Source organism: Chiloscyllium plagiosum, chromosome 36, assembly GCF_004010195.1.
Source record: "Chiloscyllium plagiosum isolate BGI_BamShark_2017 chromosome 36, ASM401019v2, whole genome shotgun sequence".
NCBI lineage: Eukaryota > Metazoa > Chordata > Chondrichthyes > Orectolobiformes > Hemiscylliidae > Chiloscyllium > Chiloscyllium plagiosum.
Window position 1 is genome coordinate 1,581,371 of NC_057745.1, and position 20,234 is coordinate 1,601,604.

At 39.2% G+C, this 20,234-nt stretch overlaps 1 protein-coding gene across 5 annotated transcripts in view; it reads right to left on the bottom strand.

Annotated features, from left to right (window-relative positions):
- The window catches only part of spg11 (SPG11 vesicle trafficking associated, spatacsin), a 140,898-nt gene that overhangs the window by 45,990 nt on the left and 74,674 nt on the right, over window positions 1-20,234 (bottom strand). For all 5 annotated transcript variants that reach the window (XR_006309443.1, XM_043677119.1, XM_043677122.1 and 2 more), the window contains 7 exons: window positions 18,397-18,562; window positions 15,485-15,693; window positions 11,126-11,234; window positions 10,870-11,029; window positions 8,592-8,855; window positions 3,374-3,574; window positions 2,394-2,501 (listed from right to left, as the gene is read on the bottom strand). Coding sequence is in view for 4 of the 5 variants with exons in the window: in XM_043677119.1 (XP_043533054.1) it covers window positions 2,394-2,501; window positions 3,374-3,574; window positions 8,592-8,855; window positions 10,870-11,029; window positions 11,126-11,234; window positions 15,485-15,693; window positions 18,397-18,562 (1,217 nt within the window). In the remaining variant the exon portion in view is untranslated. The remainder of the gene's footprint in view (window positions 1-2,393; window positions 2,502-3,373; window positions 3,575-8,591; window positions 8,856-10,869; window positions 11,030-11,125; window positions 11,235-15,484; window positions 15,694-18,396; window positions 18,563-20,234) is intronic.

The following is a 20,234-nucleotide window of genomic DNA, read 5'->3' on the forward strand; positions in this document are numbered from 1 at the left end:
GAATTCCGTCTTGTTTAATTGTCCAGAATTGTGTAATTTTCTTAGGAGATATGTAATTTTGTTTCCTAGTTGTAGGGTTGGGTCTAGCGCCACCTGTTGGTAGGTGTTGGTGTCTGCGAGTAGTGCATTGGCTTTCCCTATGTAGTCCCTTCTGTTCAGGATGACTGTGAGCTGATCCTTGTCTGCCGGTAATATAATGATGTTTTTGTCTTTTTTGAGGTTTTCTAGGGCTTTCTTTTCTTGTGTGCTCAGTTTGTTTCCTTCCCTCTTTCGGCTCAGAGTAGGTGCAACTGTCTGTCTGATCGTTTTGTTGTGTTTCTTCTGTGAGTTTGTTGTCCTTCAATGTGGTTTCTAATGCCGAAAAAAAAATACCATTTCGACTGGGACAACACATCTATCCTGGGACAGGCTAATCAAAGACATGCCAGAGAATTCCTAGAGGCCTGGCACTCCAACCACAACGCCATAAACAAACACACAGATCTAGATGCCATCTATCAACCCCTCAGAAAATGAACAGGAAATGACATCACCACAAACCCCAGGAACCCCATCCAGGAGAAAGATATAAATAGAAAGCAGGAGACAACAGCTTCGCTTCACTTAGAGGTCACCACGTAATGAAACGTCTGGATATCAAACCTACAGCTCAGCGAGCAAACCTACACCCTAAATCTCAACCTGAGCTACAAACCTTCACAAACCTTGCAATTAGTCATCAGTATAGTTCTTCACATACTCAGGATTATCTGGAAAATGTCAATCAATCGCAGAGTCACATCTAGTGTTGGTAATTATGTAATGAGTTTTGCTGGTTGGGTATGGTATTATTAGACAGGGCCTTACTCTTTGCAGACACACACAGGCATACAGTACCTGCTTCAGTTTAACAAAATAGGTGACAGTCATTTTCTGGCTTGGTTTCAGGGCAATGCCTGAACCAATTAGAGCCAACAAACTTCACAAATATTTAAACAAAGCTTGGCATTTGACTATCAATCACCATTGTGCATGTTTCATGACAATGCCTCCAACAGCGTTCTCCTGCCAACCAATCAGCACTCTCCTCTCATACATTATATATGCCATTTTCCTTTTCAGTTGTTATTTCTTCCAAATTGTCCTAAGGAGTCCCAGACAAAGTGCTATTATTTTATCAGCAATACTCAAGTGTCATGTCAGAAGTGCAAAATAATGGGTAGCCTAGATGTTCTATTCTGGAATTTTAGCAACATGGACTCTTTTCTCAAGAGTTGGTTATGATGTGTTTAGCTCACTGTTTGACTCACAACTCAAGATTGAAACTGCAATACTAAGTTGAGCAATTGCAAAGGTGACTTGAACAAAATATTCCGAAAGGAAAACAATGCTGAGGTTTGCTTTATATTTGGAAAATTACTCGTAGTGCCAACATTGTTGATTTTTATCTTGGTCACTTGGGAAATGAATATACATTGGGCAGCCCACTGGATCCTGCAGCAAATTACAATAGCACAAAAGTTAACTGTTCATTATGGGGCACACTGCCTCATTCAGGTTACAAACTATAAGTTTCCGTTTACCAAGCCAGTTTCCGTTTACCAAGCCAGTTTCCTCTGCTGTGGGCACATACTAAATGGTAGGAGACAGATTGATTTGTTACAATTCCAAATCACACTGCACAGATTCTTAGGCTGTAATTGTTTCAGTTTTCCATTAATAAAAAATGTCTTCTTGCTATTTTGAGAGATTTTAATTGTGCAGCATCACTTCTGGGCAGCGTAGGAAGACATGACAGGGTGGAGGAAAGATTCACAAAAATAGTTCTAAGGTTGGGGAATTTCAAACATGTGGATAGATTGGAGAAGCTGGTGCCTTTCTCCTTAGGAAAATGAAAAGGAGACTTGATAGAGGTTTTCAAAAGCACGAGGAGTCTTGACAGAATGGATAAGGAAAAACTGCTCTTGTTGGCAGAAGGGTTGAGAACTAGAGAACACCAACTTAAGATGATTGGGAAAAGCAGTTAGAGGAAAATTTTCTTTAAAACATAGGTGGTTAGAATTTACAAAAATCTTTCACAGAGCCATGACAGCAGATGCAAATCGAAGCTTTCAAAAGAGAACTGCCGAATTATCTGTAGTGAAAGAAATTGCTGGTCAACAAGGAAAACAAAATCAAAGCAATGGCAGAAATTAGATGTCATTATAGAGAGCCAGCATAGTCAGAATGGATCAAATAGAATGGCTTTTGCACAAAAATGGACCATGATTCAATACTTCTAAAAACTTGATTCATGACGTCAACAGGCATTGCCCAAAAATGTTCACTCTCAAAATCATTGTAGCGTACACTCTATACTGTTCCCAACTCAATACAGATCAGCTAGCTCAGAAGATGACAAATTACAGACTCACAGTCAGTAAGCATTTCTGGAATTCCTGAAGTTTCAACTTTGATTCTTGATAATTCTTGTGTTCTGTGCACAATTCATACATCTCTAACACGTAGACCCACGGACAGTGCTTTCAAAAATAAAAAAAATCACATGATATAGGAAAGAACAGGCCATTGGTTATTGTCAAAAGAAAAGTCACAAAAGTGATCGTTAGTTTCAATTACAACAAAAGAATCTTATTTTGACACAAAGATACAGATTCCTTCAATATTAACACGAATGTTTCTGGAGTGACCATTCTGTAAAAAGCAGTCTGCAAAGGACACAGTCAGCACTTAGGGAAACGATCAGTTAATCCTTTATTATGGTTATTTACTGAGGGAGCAACGTTTCCATGGAAATCTGCTTTTTAAATTTTGTCCTTGGACTTTCAACATTCTCTATTTGCATGATGGATTCCTGGTTTAGTCAGGATACTGTTTTCAACAATGCTATATGACACCACAACTGTTAGCCTTAATATCAGAGCTCTGCTTTGGTATGGGACGCAAGCAGAGACTTGAATGAGTACCAACTCAGTCAAGCCAACTCAAATTTCAGGGGTAATTTAAATCATATTGCCCAGCTGGAAATCTATAATATAGTGCACCTCAAAGTTACTGGAATATGGAAAAGCAGTACACCGGAATCCAAAATTTCACTCTTGCTGTTGGTCAGACCTTTCTGCTGGAATCACAATACCAATTAACATTGGGAATCCTGGCACATTTTTACGCTCCCTACATCTGGGAAGGTGAAGTCTGTAGCAACCAAACTGCTGCCATGGCTGAAATTCATCAGTTTTGATGACAAACCAAGAACATTGGACCTTTGGCAGTGAGTTGGCTCACAAGGGAGCCTAGTTTTGCTCTCTCATGGTTTATTCATTTGTGCCAAACTGTTCTATCACTCGCTAAAAACTCAAAATGCAGCATTAAAATTAAGAAAACCATGCACTACCTTCTGAAAAAGCTGAAATCCTCGAACAAGTTGTTTACTTTTTCTTCTTTCCAGTAACACTTTCCACATCAGCGAAAGATCATGGAGATTCCATTCATGATATTCTATTGAATCATTAATATGTTTTGTCGCTTCAGAGACAATTGCATCATCTGATGTCATAATAATCCAAACACAAAGACACTGAAGAACATCAGTTTCCTATGAATGGAAAAGACGAGCAATTACCACAACACCACAGTAATGATCTCATAGATAGGGGAATAGGCTAAAGCCACCACATCTAAATTGCTCATCTCCAAAAAGTCTTTCCTCTTGCTACCTCCAAGTTGTTTTTAAAAAGATCTATGCTTGCATTATCTAATCTTTATTTCCAAACTCTTACAGTTTCGCCATTGGTGGTCTGCAACTTGGTCTTTTTTAATGACCTTAAACTATTTTTATTTTTACATTAAATTCAGAAAATAATATACTTATAGTAGCAGACATTAAAAGTTCAGGTGTTTTTATTTGATTTTGAGAACATTTCACTTCTATTGTCTGTACAACTCTAGATTCAATTCTGAGTCAATACTAAAACCACAACTGTACTTTATTCATTAACTGATTTATTGAGCCTGTCAGAATGGAAACCTGACTATATATAATGATGAATCATAGACACAATAACTTCAGTATAAGACGAATGTCCCAGTTAGATCCAGTCCTGAGTAGTTGTTACCATTTTAAACAGTTTTGTACATAGATTTGACTTGAGAACAAGGTCAGAGAATTAACTGCATACCATATGCGATTACGTTCATTCAGACAATAAGTCTTCAGTCAAGAAACATGCAGATATATTCAATGTTAAGTGACACCCTGTCACCTTGAAGAAATTTCAGATTATTTATATTACAATATTTCTATTAGCTATACAGTTCTCAAGGGTTTAAATCCAGGAATGTCAATTAGACTCAGTTGAAACCTCTGCATTGATGGTATTCCCACACACCACATCAGTTTTGAGACAATGAGGCCTGGTAATGCATTAACGAAAGGAAAGTGGATGTGATTTTCGAAATATTTCATCCCACTGGAAGTAAAGCTGCCGGGGAAGAACAAAGTAGGAAAGCTGTAGGTGGATTTAATTACAATCCTGAGGACAACTCCTGTATATGCCATACAGCGAGAGGTCAATCTTTTCGACTACAGGATTATAGGTCAAAGAGTCAGTAGGAATCTACACTGCAAATCAGATGGGGTTTAAAAACATCCTTTCAGTTTAACAAAAATTTGTTTCAAAAGATTTACTAATTGAGAGTAGCCTAACAGGGATGATGCAATGCACTTTGTTATTTCCTACTTTACAAGAATGAGTAAGTAATATAGATTGAAATTCACATTAAACTATTTTCTGTTCATCATATTCAAAATCAAATCTGTTTATTATCAGCGATAAATTCAATGGTTCATCAATCTGTCGTCTTGAAGGAAGGAGAATTGCCCTGGGATTGTGGATGCAGTTGAGATTACAGTGAACAGCTCACACATTAAAAGGAGGTGCAACACCTGGTTCATGTTAGTATATAACTATATATTGAACAATAGAAGTAAAGCTTACTTAAAAAGACCCACAGAGAATATCTAGTGCAGACAAAATCTGCAACATATGGTTTAAATAATTTCATCAGTCATCTGGTATTGTCTCATTTTACATTCAGTTCATTGTAATGTACAATTCTGTGGCATAATGCAACTTTGAAAAATGAATGATAAATTTTACTGTTACAACTTGAAAATAAACTGATCATATTTGAGGGAAATTACAATGTAAATCTCTGAATCAAGGAACCTTTGGTCCTACACAACTGCAACTAAATGGTTCTAAGGGTAAAAATATAATAGAAAGACACAGCCCGAAATACTTTTTAAAACCCCCTTTCTGCCCATTTAATTCATCTACTTCTCCCACTCATCAGTGGGTGGTGGCAATTATTGAATTTCACAATTCGGTCATTAACACGAAATTTAAAACAAAAGGAATGCTAGACTTCATTCACTGGTATTTTGACATTATAACATTGATCTTAATTTTAAAAAACACTTCATGATTGCAACACACTTTGGAATGCTTCATAGTCATAAAGATGATAGAAATAAAGACTTGTATTTGTCTAAGACTATAGGAAAAACAAAGCAAATTCTAAAGAAAATGGAACCCGCTTTTTGTCAATCATTTTGTTAGAATGGTTTCGAATCTCCGATCAGATGACATGGGACCAATTGCAGCATACAACAGAAACTCAACCAAGCTACTAAAATAAATAGTGCATTGAAGTCTATATCCAAAGTCTGTAGGAACCTACACAGACGAAACTACCAAAGACACATTCATAAAATTATTTCACTATGCAATACATGTTTTGTTCTTACATTCACTCATTGTTGTTTTTAATTAATTTAAATTTCAGAATTATCAATGAGGGATTACAATGCCTCTGATTTTGAATACAATTATTTTGACATTAAGAACTTTACTGATCTCCAGAATTAAACCATTCAAATTACTAATCAAATGATAGCTGGCAGAAGAGCACCAAAATATGAAACATTGGTCACTCAAGATCACACACAGGAATTGAATTTAATGCTCTCCTATAATGATCCTGAGGTGGTGGTGGTGGTGGTGGTAGTGGTAGGTTGGCAGGAGAGGACTGCTGCGAGCCTTCCATCAGTCTTTGCTGCCAACATCCTGTCCATTCCAGTGGGGCACCTACCCCTTTAAGCTCCTACTCCATCCTAGGCAATCCTGGATCTCATGTAGGTGTATACTAATGGCAGTCACTACATGTTAGCAGCACTACCAAATATCAAGCAGATGCTTGCTTGTGATTCACTGACAGTACTTGGGGGAGAGTTCTACCGTAGGACAGTTGATCAAAAGGAAAAGTCAGGCCCTGTGCAGTAGGCAAATCATAGAATAGACCTTCCTGAAAAGATGTGACAAAGGGCTCTCACCAGTTCTCCACTTTCATTAAATTCTATCTTGATTTCCCAGAGTGGGTTTAAATTTACGGGTGGCTCTCAACAACCCTCTCCTTCCTGATGCCATATCCTTCGATCAGCCACTGAGCATCCTTGAACTAGTCTCCCCCTATCTTCTTCAGGGAGCACACATAGCATGCCACAGGCTTTCTGGGCCTCCTGTATGGCAATTCTTGTGCCTGCCGCTGGATAAATATTAGTTGTAACATGGTGAGGCCTTTATGTAGGAATTAATCGTCTACTTTAGAGCCACAATGGTGATGGGATGGGAAAGCCACTGAACCAGCATGGGCTTTAACTCCATTATGCTGCCCCTGCTAATTCACTATGTGATGATACCATGGCTTTAAGGGGTGTATTTTGTCCTTATTTATTTGAAGAGAGCTCTTGAGCTATTGATGATGAGTTATCTGGTCCAACTCAATAAAAGTAAATAGCCTGACAGGCTTTGGAACTTTTCTTTAGACTAGAACAACAGAAGCAGCATGAATGTGGGAAGTCGGGCTCCCACAGAACCAGGGTTTGTTTAGTTTTCAGCAGTTGCTGGGTGTTTTGAAGCTGGTCATCAAAGCTGCTACATCTCTCTCACTCTCTCTGTCACAGCTAAGAGCTTGGGTTCTCTCTACTGCCAGAATCACATGAGACAATCTGTTGTACTGAATTTGCCTTTGCCAAGGGTGTGTTTATGAAATGTTACTATATTGAAACAGTTGTTACTAAGTAGTTAAATAAGTTATTATTCTGTTAAGTTTTCCAATAGAGTTAAAGCTACACCAATTCTCCTTTGTTTTGTTCATATTTTAACTAGAAGTATAACATGTGTTTTGCTTAAATCTGAGTCATGTAACCAAGTGAATTACATCTGGAACACAGCATCTTACATTTGTCTTTAAAAAAAGATAAAAGATACAATCTAGACTATCTCCTTGATATATCTGCAAGGGTTTGATCTAGTACATAACAAGTGGAACCCTCAATTGGTAGTCTTTCAGGAAAAAAGAGGAAAGGAGAGGCAAAAAGAGACATTTTGAAAGCTCACTTAGAATCCTAAAAAAAGCTATCAATTCCATTGTGCCGGTGCTAGTCCAGCAATCCAGTTTAAACCATGGTACTAGCACTCTTCCATTGTGGGCTTTTCTTAGCCCAACTTTTGTTTATCTGAAATTTCATTTGCTGGTTGTATCCAGAATTTGCATTACACAGAAGTATGTACAGCTAAACTCTAGTCCACAATTATTGTCAATTAAGTTCTCTTTCTGCAGGACTGCTTGGTCTTAACAAATTAGAACCTAGATGTAGTTTGAGGTTTATAGTGCAGAACAGCACAAACAATTGATGGGAAGTTTGTGACAAGTCAGCAAGAAATTATTATGCCGAACTGACATGAATTGGAGAAATGGACCAATGAGCAAGATTTAGTTTTCTTGGTGTTCTAACTTGTTTTTGATTTGATTGTTCTAACACTTCATAATAAAAAGCCAAGGCTTTGGCAAGTAAACAAAAATTTACGCAATTAGTAAGGAACACTTCTGATAAACAAAAACTTGGCAAAAGAAAGTCCACAGTGAAACTAGTACAATTATCATTCTTCTAAACAAAGGTACTGAAATCGTATTACTAAATTTACTTCATTGCTCCAATTTCAGGGCTACTACCAGTACAATGGAATTGATGGAGTCTTCCTGAGCTTTTTTTGAGATTCTAGTTAAAGAAATTCATTTCTAGCCTAGCCAATATTTATAATTAAATTCCTTAGCAAAACAAAGCCAGCTACACACTTCACAAGTAACACATTTCACATCTACATTAAGATTATGTCATGTGTAGTGAATCTGAGAACATTATATTCAAACGCTTTGCTATCATCCATCATATTCATCACAATGGGACAGACCATTCACGGTTACTGGTATATATTGGTACTTATGCCTCACACTAACCCATTCCCAGTGTATTCCATCTCACCCGAGCAGCATACAATTTTATTTTCTCCTCCTCCTTTAATGCTTATTCAGTTTCCCCCTAAAAACACATATGGTCTTCACCTCGACTGCTGTGGATAGTGGAAAATTCCAAATTCTCACCATTCCTTGGGCGAAAGGATCTTTGCTGAATTCCTGACAGGATTTATTGGCAACACTTTTATAACCATGATCCCTTTTTCTGTGTTCAGCCTACACAGGGTCCTCACCTGAAAACATGCAGCCAAAACACTCAACACGGGGGCACTGTGCCGCACCGCCTCACTCAACAGATAACGCCAAGGTTTTGGCTTCTCCTGGCACCAATACAGAACTTGAAAAAGATCCACTGGAGATTCATCCCTCTTGTTGGTTTCTTCCTTGGTTACAGAACAAATTACTGGCTTTTCTTGTGCAACAAACTGCAAGTTCTGAAAAGCTAGTGTCAGGTGATCTTGAAGAGCGGGACTGAAGTCTTTCAATAGTGCCTTCACCTGTCAAAAAGAATCAGATGACAACATAAGGACATACTGTTATGAAAACAGTAGCACAGATAGCTGGACTGCTCACTAACAATTCAAGGTGCTTAAAGCAATTTAATGTCTGTAATGAAAATTACGTGAGGACCAATGTTCAATGAAACAAACCGACCTCAATTTTCTTCTGACAAAAATAAGACCAGAAGTTATATTTCTGGCATGCAAATGAGATTAATCTGGTGTCTGTCACATGGGTATGGAAAATAATGCAGCATTTTATGAATGCTGAGTGTATAGCAGGACAAATTGTAACATTCAAAAGAAAACTTAAATGAGCTGTAGGAAACTAATCCCTATCATAAGAAAATGTACAGAGAATTTCTGCACAGAACGACAAGTCCACTTTACTTCTAACCAGCTGTTCACACATTAAAAAAAGTCCTATGAAAAGTATCAACTTTTATTGGGGAACAATTCCATAGGTATCGGGTGACCTTCAACACTTCATCCAGATATTCAGGCTTCACATTCAAGAATAACAAGTGGAATAGTAATTACTTGTATTGCCACCCAATTTGTCAGTTCATGGTCACCATTACCAATGCCAGTTTTTGATTCCAGATCTATTGAACTGAAAGAATTTAAATTCCCCAGCCTGCTGTTGCATGATTTAAGGTGACATATCTGGATTATTAGTCCAAGTGCCTGGAAAGAAAAGTCCAGGAAAACAATTGCTCTGTTGTCATACTCATACGCCATGTCGTCTGAAGAGTCCTGGACACACTTGTTAGGTTCTTTTCCTGAGGTTTCACACACGAGACACAATGTGCACACACTAACTTCTACAAACAGTTAAAGTTTATCAAAGCGTGTACAAGCTGGGTGACCCCCTTTGACCCTCTTCGCAGGCATGCCAAGTCGGGTCAAAGTGAGGCCCTGAATAAAGAAAACACATCCCTTTTATACAGGTCAGTTGGTCATGCTCACAGATACTCTGGCCACTCCCTCAGTCACATGCCACTCAAGACAACCCCCAGTCATTCCCTCACAGTCACATGTTACCCCAGGTACAATGGTAGGATGAGATCATCCTCAGAGATAATGCAAATGTAAATGCCCTAATCCTGGGAATCATTATGCAGACGATTTCCTGACTCAGTGACTCCCCAAGACAATATAGGTGTCATATACCTAGCTTCAGGGGATGGCTAGAAAGCATTTCTGAATGAAAGGGACAGAATGATAGTTTAATTTGATAATAGTAGGGGGAGTAGTAGCAAATGACTGTCCAAATGGAGTGGGGGGTCATCTATGACTGTTGCCCTCATCCACTTCCAGAATGTGGAGTCAATGCAGTTTAACCCCTTTAACATCACATTAATGTCCAAAGAGATATTCCAATTTAATCTTTTAACATTACACTCTAGAATAATGAAGAATGGCTGGCAATTTTATTAATTAAACAAAAAAATCACAATCTCATTAATGATATTATCTGCAAAGATGCGTACAGATGTTTGAGGTAGTAGCATATACGAATGAAATTATCAGCGTACATTTCAGAAATTTCAATTATTGCGTCTTAACTTAAGAGACTCAGCAATTCCATCAAGGCAGTTGCTCTCCAAGGTTCTAGAAAATTTCACTGCCAATCAACTCCTGGCTTATATATTAATTGTATATCTGCTTTAACTAGAGCACAGTTATGCTTCCAGAAATTGCTTGTGTATCTAAATAAAGACATACTTGGAAGGGTTTTGGATTTAAAGGTTATTTGGGCTAGTGAATGGGACAAAGTGAAAGGAATCCTAAGCCTCTGACAGTGACACATTTCCATTAGTGAGTTAGACTCTTCAGAAAAAGGTAGCAAACTGATCGCTACTTTTTCCAGAAGAATGAAAGGAGAAAAGAGGTGCAGACACCAAAAAAGCGAAAAAAAACCTTTCAAATCATTTAATTCAGGCAAAAGTAGGCTGTAACAGAAGAACAAGAAAAAGTAAATGGTGATTAATTATTATGAATTTGTTACCTCATTGGGTTGGTAGTTGTGAAGCTGAGCAAAAATCACAAACTGCAACCACGCATCCTCTCGGGCACACTCCTGGAGGTAAGCCAAGCTGACAGTAATGCCATGAAGCTTACAGAATTGTGCTACCAGTGACCACTCTTGACTGGCTTCAAAAGATGCCCTATGAATAAATTTAACGTGATTACTAATTATGTGAGGCTGCACCCAAAATAAGAGAAGATACAAATCATAGTGGGGTTTTGTTTTGCCCCTTTACCTGCTTATATCTCTGTTTTTTAAGTTCTCCCAAGTGGCATTTTCTAAATGGGTCAGCAACTCCTCTGCTGCTGATCCATTAAATTCAATCAAGTTCTGAAGTTTTTCAGCTGGAAAAGACAGAGAGGCAGAAGTCTTATTTTGAAATGTGACACCATACTGACCAATGGACATGAACTTTGTTTCAACAATGAATTGTGAATTTTGAAAACAAATAAAGATTGCAAGATGAGATAAAATAAAGTTCCAAAGGGCAAGATATTATGAAAGCACCAAATTATTCAGCAGATATCCACAAGACCATAAAATTTGGGAACAGAATTAGGCTATTTGGCCCATTGAGTCTGCTCCCCCTTTCAATCATGGCTGATATGTCTCTCAACCCCCTTTTCCTGCCTTCTTCCCATAACCCTTGATGCCCTTTGTAATCGATAACCTGTCTGTCTTATTGACTTGGCCTCCACAGCCCTCTGCAGCCATGAATTCCACAGATTCACCATCCGCTGGCTGGAGAAATTCCTCCTCATCTCAGTTCTAAAGGATCAGCCCTTCACTGTGCAGCTGCACCCTTCATCCCTCCTACTAATGGAAACATCTTCTCTATGTCCACTCTGTCCAGACCTCTCATTATTCTGTAAATTTCAATGAGATTCCCCAACCACACAGTTAGATTTATCCACCTTCAGACCTTTCAACTTCGCCAGCAACTTCTTGACAGCCAACGCATTCATCTCTGCCACCGACTCTCTTGAAGTTCCGGTATGCTGCTGGTGTCTTCGCTAAGAAAACTGCTGCAACTTACCTATTCAGCTCGTTGACCATTTCTTTGCTTCCCATCACTGCTTCACATCTCCAAGATGGCAGTAGTGTGGTAGGGCTATGTGTGGGATCTTGCTCAGGGATCATCCACTCCCATCTGCTTTCTTTCTTTTTATCCTTTTTTACTTCTGCCCTTTCTCTTTCATTCTTTTCTTTTGTTTTTCTTTGCCTTGGAGGGGCTGGCTGGAGGCATTGGCATGCCAGCAAAAGCATGCGCCGAGGCGTGGCAGCCTCCTGGCGGTCAGAGCTGGACGTTGCACCTCCGGCAATTGGAGGCAGCAGCAGCATGGACATCCTCATTCAGGGCCGGTGGTGGCAAAACTCCCCCCGCGATCGGAGGCAGCAGCAGCAGCAGATTCTTCAAGATGGCAGCGCTAGCAAAGCGACATCTCAGAGGAGGGCAGCCGGAGTGGAACTCTTGACACTGACAGCCTGGCCTAGCAGTGGAGCCAAAGACTGCTGGCTGCAGTAGGCTCAGTGCAGGCTCTCCTGGTGTGATCAAGGCAGGGTGGAGCCAGGGACCCCTGGCTGCAGGGCAGTGGGTTCATCACGGGAGTCAGCGACTGCAAGGTGTACCCACCGGCGAAGAGGTGGCGCTTAAAAAGTGGCAAATCGTACAGCAATGGGTCTGATGCCAATGGTAGTGAGGCAGTGGAGGGGGGCCTGGCAGCACAGGTGTTGTGTTGCTGGTGAGCCAGCTCAGGACTTATGGCAAAGGCAGCAGAATGAAGATAGATTCTTTCAGTTACATCTTTTTCCTTTTAAAATCTTAAACTGTTCAAAATGGCACCAGATTGTGGCATTTTTGAAGCTGTACTTTACTGTATTATTCACTATAAAATACAAGTGACAATAAATCATTCAATTCAATTCTCCAACCTTATGGTCCAATGTCCACTCTTTCCTCTCTCTTAGCTTTTATATATATTTTAAAAACTTGCAATTTTCTTTTATATTACTAGCTAGCTTACTGTCATATTTTATCTTCTCGTCCTTTAGTGCTTTTTTTTTTAAAAGTTCTCTGTTGGCTTTTAAAGGTTTCCCAATCCTCTGGCTTCCCACTAATCTTCACCACATTGTGAGCTTTTTCTTTTACTTTTATACTGATCCTGACTTCCTTGGTCAGCTATGGTTACCTCCCCTTATTAGAGATTTTTTCTTCCTTGGGATGAATTTCTGCTGTACTGCCTAAATTACACCCAGGAACCCCTGCCATTGTTGCTGCTCCTCCATCTTCATAGCGCCAGGGACCCAGGTTCGATTCCACTCTTAGACGACTATCTGTCGTCTTGCACATTCTCCCGGTTTCTGCATGAGTTTCCTCTCCAGTTTGCTCCCGCAATCCAAAGATGGGCAAGTTAGATGAATTGGCCAAGGGAAATGCAGGGATAGGATAAGGGAGTAGGTCTGGGTGGGATGCTCTTCGGAGGGTCATTGTGGACCCATTGCACCAAATGGCATGCTTCCACACTATGGGGATCTAATGATTCCTTTTCTCAAGATCTGCTATCAATCTGATTTTACCAGTCCACCTACGTGCTGAAATTCCCCATGATTATTGTAATAATGCTTTTCTTATATATCTTTTTTTTCTCTCCTGATATATTTTCTTGCCCACATCCTTACTACTGCTAGGAGATCTGTACACAACTCCCATCAGGGTGCTTTCTCTTTTGTGGTCCCTCAACTTTACCCATACAGATTTATATCTTTCAAGTCTGTGTCGCTTCTTGCTATCGATTTAGTTTTGTTTCTTACTAACTAGGCAAGCCTGCTTCCTTTGCCTGTGATTGTGACAATCACCTGATGAAGGAGCGTCGCTCCGAAAGCTAGTGTGCTTCCAATTAAACCTTTTGGACTATAACCTGGTGTTGTGTGATTTTTAACTTTGCACACCCCAGTCCAACACCGGCATCTCCGAATCATATCCTTGGGTATTTATTGCCCAGCCCAGATCCCCTAGCAGCCATGCCTCAGAGATACCCACAACACTGTACCTGCCAATTTCAATTTCAATCTGTGCTGCAAGTTCACTTACTTTGTTTTGTATACTGCATGCATTTAAGTACAACCCCCTCAGTCTTTCAATGATTATCCCCATCTCAGCTGTCCCCTTATTTGCTGTGCCTAAACTTAGAGTCTTGACACTCTTCATACTCTGTCCAATTTCTTATTCTGGAAACTTTAATAACCTCTGCTGGGCCCTCCTCCACTTTAACTTTTTTCATAATTTTCCGTACAACTGACCCTCCCCAAGCCCTATCCTTGGATAGGCTGCTGTAAGACAAATTAATGTAAAGCTGTACAAAGATAGAAAACTCTTTCTAGCAGATATTCCAACCATTGCTATTATTTTATTGTTGCAGTTCATCATTTCACTCTCCCAACTGCCTAAGGTTAAACTAATACCTCATTTTGGTTTCCAATCCAAGCACTGCCATGGAGTTCTATCAGGCAAGAAATAAATTGTCAAACTCAATAAGTCACCTGCAACAGCACCTTGCAAACTCTCAACATTTCCCTTCCAGGAAAATGAGAGCAACAGATGCAACGGGAATACCACCACCTGCAAGTTTCATCCAAGTCATACAGTACCCTAGGTATGATAGATCAAATACACACACTATCAGAGTCACAATCCTGGAACTCTCTACTTAATGTCAGTTTGGACGTACCTCCATCACATGGACAGCAGTGGTTAAACAACAGGTAACAACTACCTTCTTGAGAACATTTAGGAATGGGCAACAAATATGGTTGTTCCAACAACAGACAATCCATGAACAAGTGAAAAGGGAATGCAAATCATCCAGTCACCACCAAATATATTCTTTTTTGTAGGGTGAGGCAGGACAGAGTGGACTAAAAGTACCTTGCTTGTGACAATTCTTCCCCTTCCAATAGGGAAGCCAGGGACACCTGACAGACCTGAACAAGTCAACTCCACAGATAAAACACATGTCAGAGGCCTAAACTAGGACAATGTGAAACTTTCGCCATTGAGAGGTAGTCACTGATAAGACTATCAAGTCCCAGCACAGCCTAAGTCTCAGAAGTGGATGCCTGGACTAAGGGAGGAAAGTGGGTCAAGTGACATCTTGGGAGCAATGAACAACGCACCTAAAGAATCCAGTGAATTGAACCCCACTTCCCCCACCTATGTTCAGTCTCTCACTATTCACCTGAGAGGGACTGCAGCTTCTTTAAAAAGTAACAAATATAGTTTAAAATAAAAACAGAAGTGCTGAAGTGTAGTTTAACCCTAGGTATGATAGCATCACAAAACATAAGCCATCTTAATTCCAACAGACCAAAGAACAACATGTCCAGTTGGAAGACACATGCCATAAGGACATATCAAAAGAAAAGTCTAAATTCAAGCAAGGTAAAACCCAAATGTCAATCAATTAGGTTAATAAGTCAATTATGCCTATGCAAGCCACATCTCTCTCAATCGCGACCACAAAGTAATGCAATATTTACTTTAACCTGATATGGTACAAACTGGAAGTTGTCGTCACAAAAGAAACAGTATAATTACCCAAGGTGTCTCGTAACAAACTGCGTTGAGTTTCTTCTGCATTTGTGCACCAAAGTTTCAAAATGGCATCTGCAACTTTAAGATCAATTCTAAGTTTAAAGCTGGAAACACCAAGTAATTCAAGAAAGGCGACACAGGCAGCAGCAACAGCAGGTACAGTGAAGTGAGCTAACCCCAAAGTGTATGCCTCAATGCTTGCTTGTTGTATCCTAAAACAGGTGAGAGGAGCAAATGAGATTTTCAAAGAGAGAAAGGTTTCTTTATAGAATATTTAACAATTAATATTTAGCTTGCATTACAAAAATATCTAATTCCATAAACCGTATTCAGCAGAAATTCCAAATTCTGATAATTGTATTAAATAATCTTTAAATGCACTTCAAAATGCATTAACATATAGAAAATTTAAAAAACATAGAAACTTTACACCAAAAATACCCTAGTTGCAGGAAAAGTTATTTGCATCGCACGGATCAGTAACGGAACCAGCTTTTTTTAAAACCCTAAGTTGCATTTTTAGTTATGTGAACTAAAAAAACAAAACTATAAAACCCGAACGGAGCAGAATTCAGCCAATCAGCCCATCTAGCCTGCTAAACCATGCAATCATGGTTGATAGGTTTCACAATCCCATTATCCTGGCTTTTTCCTGTAACCTCTGATCCTCTTACCTATGTATCTGTCCTAACAGCTTGTCCTCCAAGGCCTTGTGTGGCACTGAGCTCCAGTGGCATAGCTATAATGTCACAGGATTATCTTTTTAAAATGCTTTTATGGGAGGAAGGCAGTTGCCCATCTGTAATTGCCCTTGAACGGAGTAGCTTGCCAGACCATTTCAGAATGCAGTTAAGAGTTGACCACAATGCTGGAGTCACTTTTATGCAAGAATAGGCAGGACAACAGATTTCCTTCTCCACCAGACAGGTTTGAAAGCTCCATTACTGAAACTAGATTTTAAATTCTGTACTTTCTTTTGTTATGAAGTTGAAGGAGTGTACTGTACCTTTGAGAGAGAGAATGCTGTTCTGCACAGAGCTTACAAACACCTGTCATATGACTAGATAGCAGTCACAGAATGTACTGGAAAATTGAAAATACTTAACATTTGGTTGTAAAATAGATAGCTGAGTTGGTTGATGTTTTGACAACAATTTGAATTTAACCAATTTAAATTATGCCCCAGGATACTCAACCCGATCTAGTTTGAATTTATTGTTTTGCCAACATCAAACCAATGAGACAATCCAACATTGGGGATATACAAAATGCAGGCATCGTGAAACTCAGGCTGAGCAACTACCAGCAGCACAGATCCAAAAAATTAGGAAACACTCTATCAAAGGTACTATTTCATACAAAACATTTTCACAGTCAAAAGAAAAACGACCCAGGGTGATCTTCAGCCGAGAGACAGACAGACAGCAAAGATGAAATTGATGTTTTGAAATGAAATTGATGTAATTTTAATAAGCGTTTTATTGGAACAGTAAATTGTTATAGATTTTGAAGCAGATAATAAGCAGTTAAGAAAAAGGGAGGGTTAGAGTGGTAAATAGTTGTTTAATGTTCACTTTTAGAGTTAAAAAAAGATATTATTTTCTTTAAATAGTGGAATTTGGGAGCTCTCAGTTATTCAAATTTTAACAGTTTACAAGGACAGGTAAGCTTTTCTGGGAGTTTGGCCTAATTAACAGAAGGGTTCACCACCGTGCCGTAACATTTTTAATCAATTGAATTTCAATTCCAACAGCTGTCCTCATGGGATTTGAACCCATGACCCCGAGGAATTAGTTTGGAATGCTGGATTACTGTTTCACTGCGCAAACATCTCCCTCAAAGTCTACACCACTGCCCTGAGGGAAGGGTTCAAGTCCAATGTGGCAGCTGGTGGAATTTAATTAAATCAGGAATCAAAGGCTAGTCTCAGTAATGGTGACATGAAACTATGATTGTCATTAAAACTCATCTGGTTCATTAATACCTTTTAGGGAAGGAAATCTGTTAAATTGGTCATGCCCACCTCTGACTCCTTAGCAGCATGGTTGACTCTTGACTGCCATCATAAATGGCTCAGTGAGACTTTCAGTTGTGCCAAAACACACTTTGTAGATACATGCACCAGATGGTCTGCCATAGTTCAAGTAGGTGACTCATCACCACTTTTCCAAAGGCAATTAGGGACAGATGTTGAACTTGCGAGGTGACATACATGAAAGGATAAGTTTTTTTTACAACTTGAAACGAACCAAGGGAATTAGCCTTGATGAACCATAATGCCCTCCAGTAAGCAGTTGATGTTGGATTGAGGTACTAGAAAGTTTCAATAATTAAAAACAAAAATTGAAGAATGTAAATACCAATGTTAACTATTGTCCCTTTGTATTTTGCCGCCCACCACCCCTGTCCTTTTATATTGAACCTTTCATCGCCTCAAGATGTATAACCAATGAAATAATTTGTGTAGTGAGACAAGAAAGCAGCCAGGCTGCACACAGTAAGTACAAAAACCACAGCATCATGATAATGGTCAGATAATTAATTGTGGTAAACACAAAGAGAGGGTGTACAGGACAGAAGACCCATTCGGTGCATTATGGCTGTGCAGTACTTTGACAGACCTTTCTAATTCATCCCATTCCCTTAATACTACGACTTTCCCATTGTCCAGAAAGTGTTCTCTGTTAGAGTACTCACCAGATTCCCTTCTGCAAGTTATGGCTGAGTCTTCTTCCACCACCCCCTCAAACAATATATTTAGAAAATGAGAAAAAGACTTACATTTCTTGAGTGCCCTTCATACCTGTGAAGGATTCAAAGCACTTTACACCTACTCTCAAGTTTAAGCTCAGAAGCAGCAAAAAGGGAGCAGCATCACATACTATTTTGATTATTCGCATTGCTACCATACTCACAACTGTTTGGGTGAACTGCTCTTTGCAAGCTGCTGCACCACAAAAGTTGCAAATGCGTACGATGGCCGGCCATGACGCAAGTAGTAGGAAAAATCTAGGCGCTCAGTTATGGCGTACTTATTCACCAAGTCAGGGCAAGAGAAATGAGGTAAATCATTTGATAAGTCTGTGGAAAGAATGCAGAAATGTTTCTTAGAAAATCCTCAGTTTTTCTTATCTTGTGCAGAACACAATATCACAGGTGAACAAAGGAAAAACCAGATTTCAAAACCCCTTATCATTTCTTCCATGGACTCATGGAACTCTCAGAACCTGCTCATCACATAAGACCCAGACATGTTTGACTGTGCGGTTCAACTATGATTTCCACATTAAATGAAAACTTTATAAAATGCTTTAATAAAGAAAGATGTCCAAGTATCAGCATCTCCTTCGCAGGATCAAGAATATAATGTAGCATTAAAGGGGGTGCACCAAAAGGCTGAGTGGACGACTATATAAGGAGGCCTATATTCTTTGGCACTTTTAAGAGTCTTACTGAAACCCATCGATATCTGTAACGGCCTGGAGGGTAGATGCTGACAGGCTGTTGCCTCCGTCTGAACTGGCTGGGTCATGGACTCAGGATCAGGGGCCAGCCACTTACAATAATTGAGATCAGAGGAAATTGTGAATCTTTGAAATTGTCTACTCCAGAGGGTAACTGAGTAGGATGTTAGGTATGCAGGAATTTAAGGCCTACTGGGATAGCATATGAAATCTGAGCTGATGGCAAAGACCAGTCAATCTTATTAAATGACATAGCAAGCTCAAGGGGCCAAATCACCTATTTCAACTCCTATTTCTTATCTTGCCAAGCTTTCACAAGCCAGAATGAGCTAATTCTCAGATTTCAGATTCGGAGCTTCTTGAACTGATATAGCAAGAAACTTTTGTAATTTTTATTCTTTTTTAAAATAAATCTAAATCAAAAGAACAAAATAGTATATTTCAAATATATTTTTCTCATTGATTTACAGTAGTTTAAATTTTCCTTTTTAAAAAGAATGGAATAAAAATGATTTTACCAACATTTTTGCAGCTAATCTGTCTTCAAGCAAACAGCAGTGCAGTGGAAAGGAGGAACTGTAGTTCAGATCTGTTCTTCATTAAATAAATGAGCTATGATTTATGACTTTTATTAAATGTCTAGGGACAGGAACTGCTGGAGCTTGAAACCACACTAATCTTATGGAGCGTTCTAAACGCACAGGCAGGTTTGGCTTTTGCACAACCACAGAGCACAAAATAAGACAGATTCATTCCATCAAGTTTCCTTAGGAACATTAACCTTCAAAAATTAATTCAGTTGTTTTTTTGCCACTCTTAATTTCTCTTTTACATTTTATAACTTTTTCTTCAACAACCGATCTATGATTTGCTTTTGTTTACAAATCACTCCATGGCGTCATCCTTTCCACCTCACAATAGTCAAAGATGTCAGTCTCCCTCTAGTTTTGGCATCCTACGCTCCTGAATCTCATTTGCCCCATCATTGATGCTTGCGCCTTCAGTTGCCTCGGCCCCAAGATCTGGAACATTCTACCATGCTTCTCCACCTCTACTTTGTTATTTTAATAGGCACCTTAAAACCTTCCTCTTTGACCAAGCTTTCGGTCACATGACCTAATATTTCCTTATACGACCGCAATGTGTGGATTGGAAGTGGTACTTAAAATGCTCCTGTAAAGAGCCTTGGGATGCTTTATTATGTTAAAAGTACTGTAAATATTGTTGTTGTTGACTCAGCTTTTGCCACATTTTTCTACGTCAAATCAGCCACAAGGTACCCACAAGCA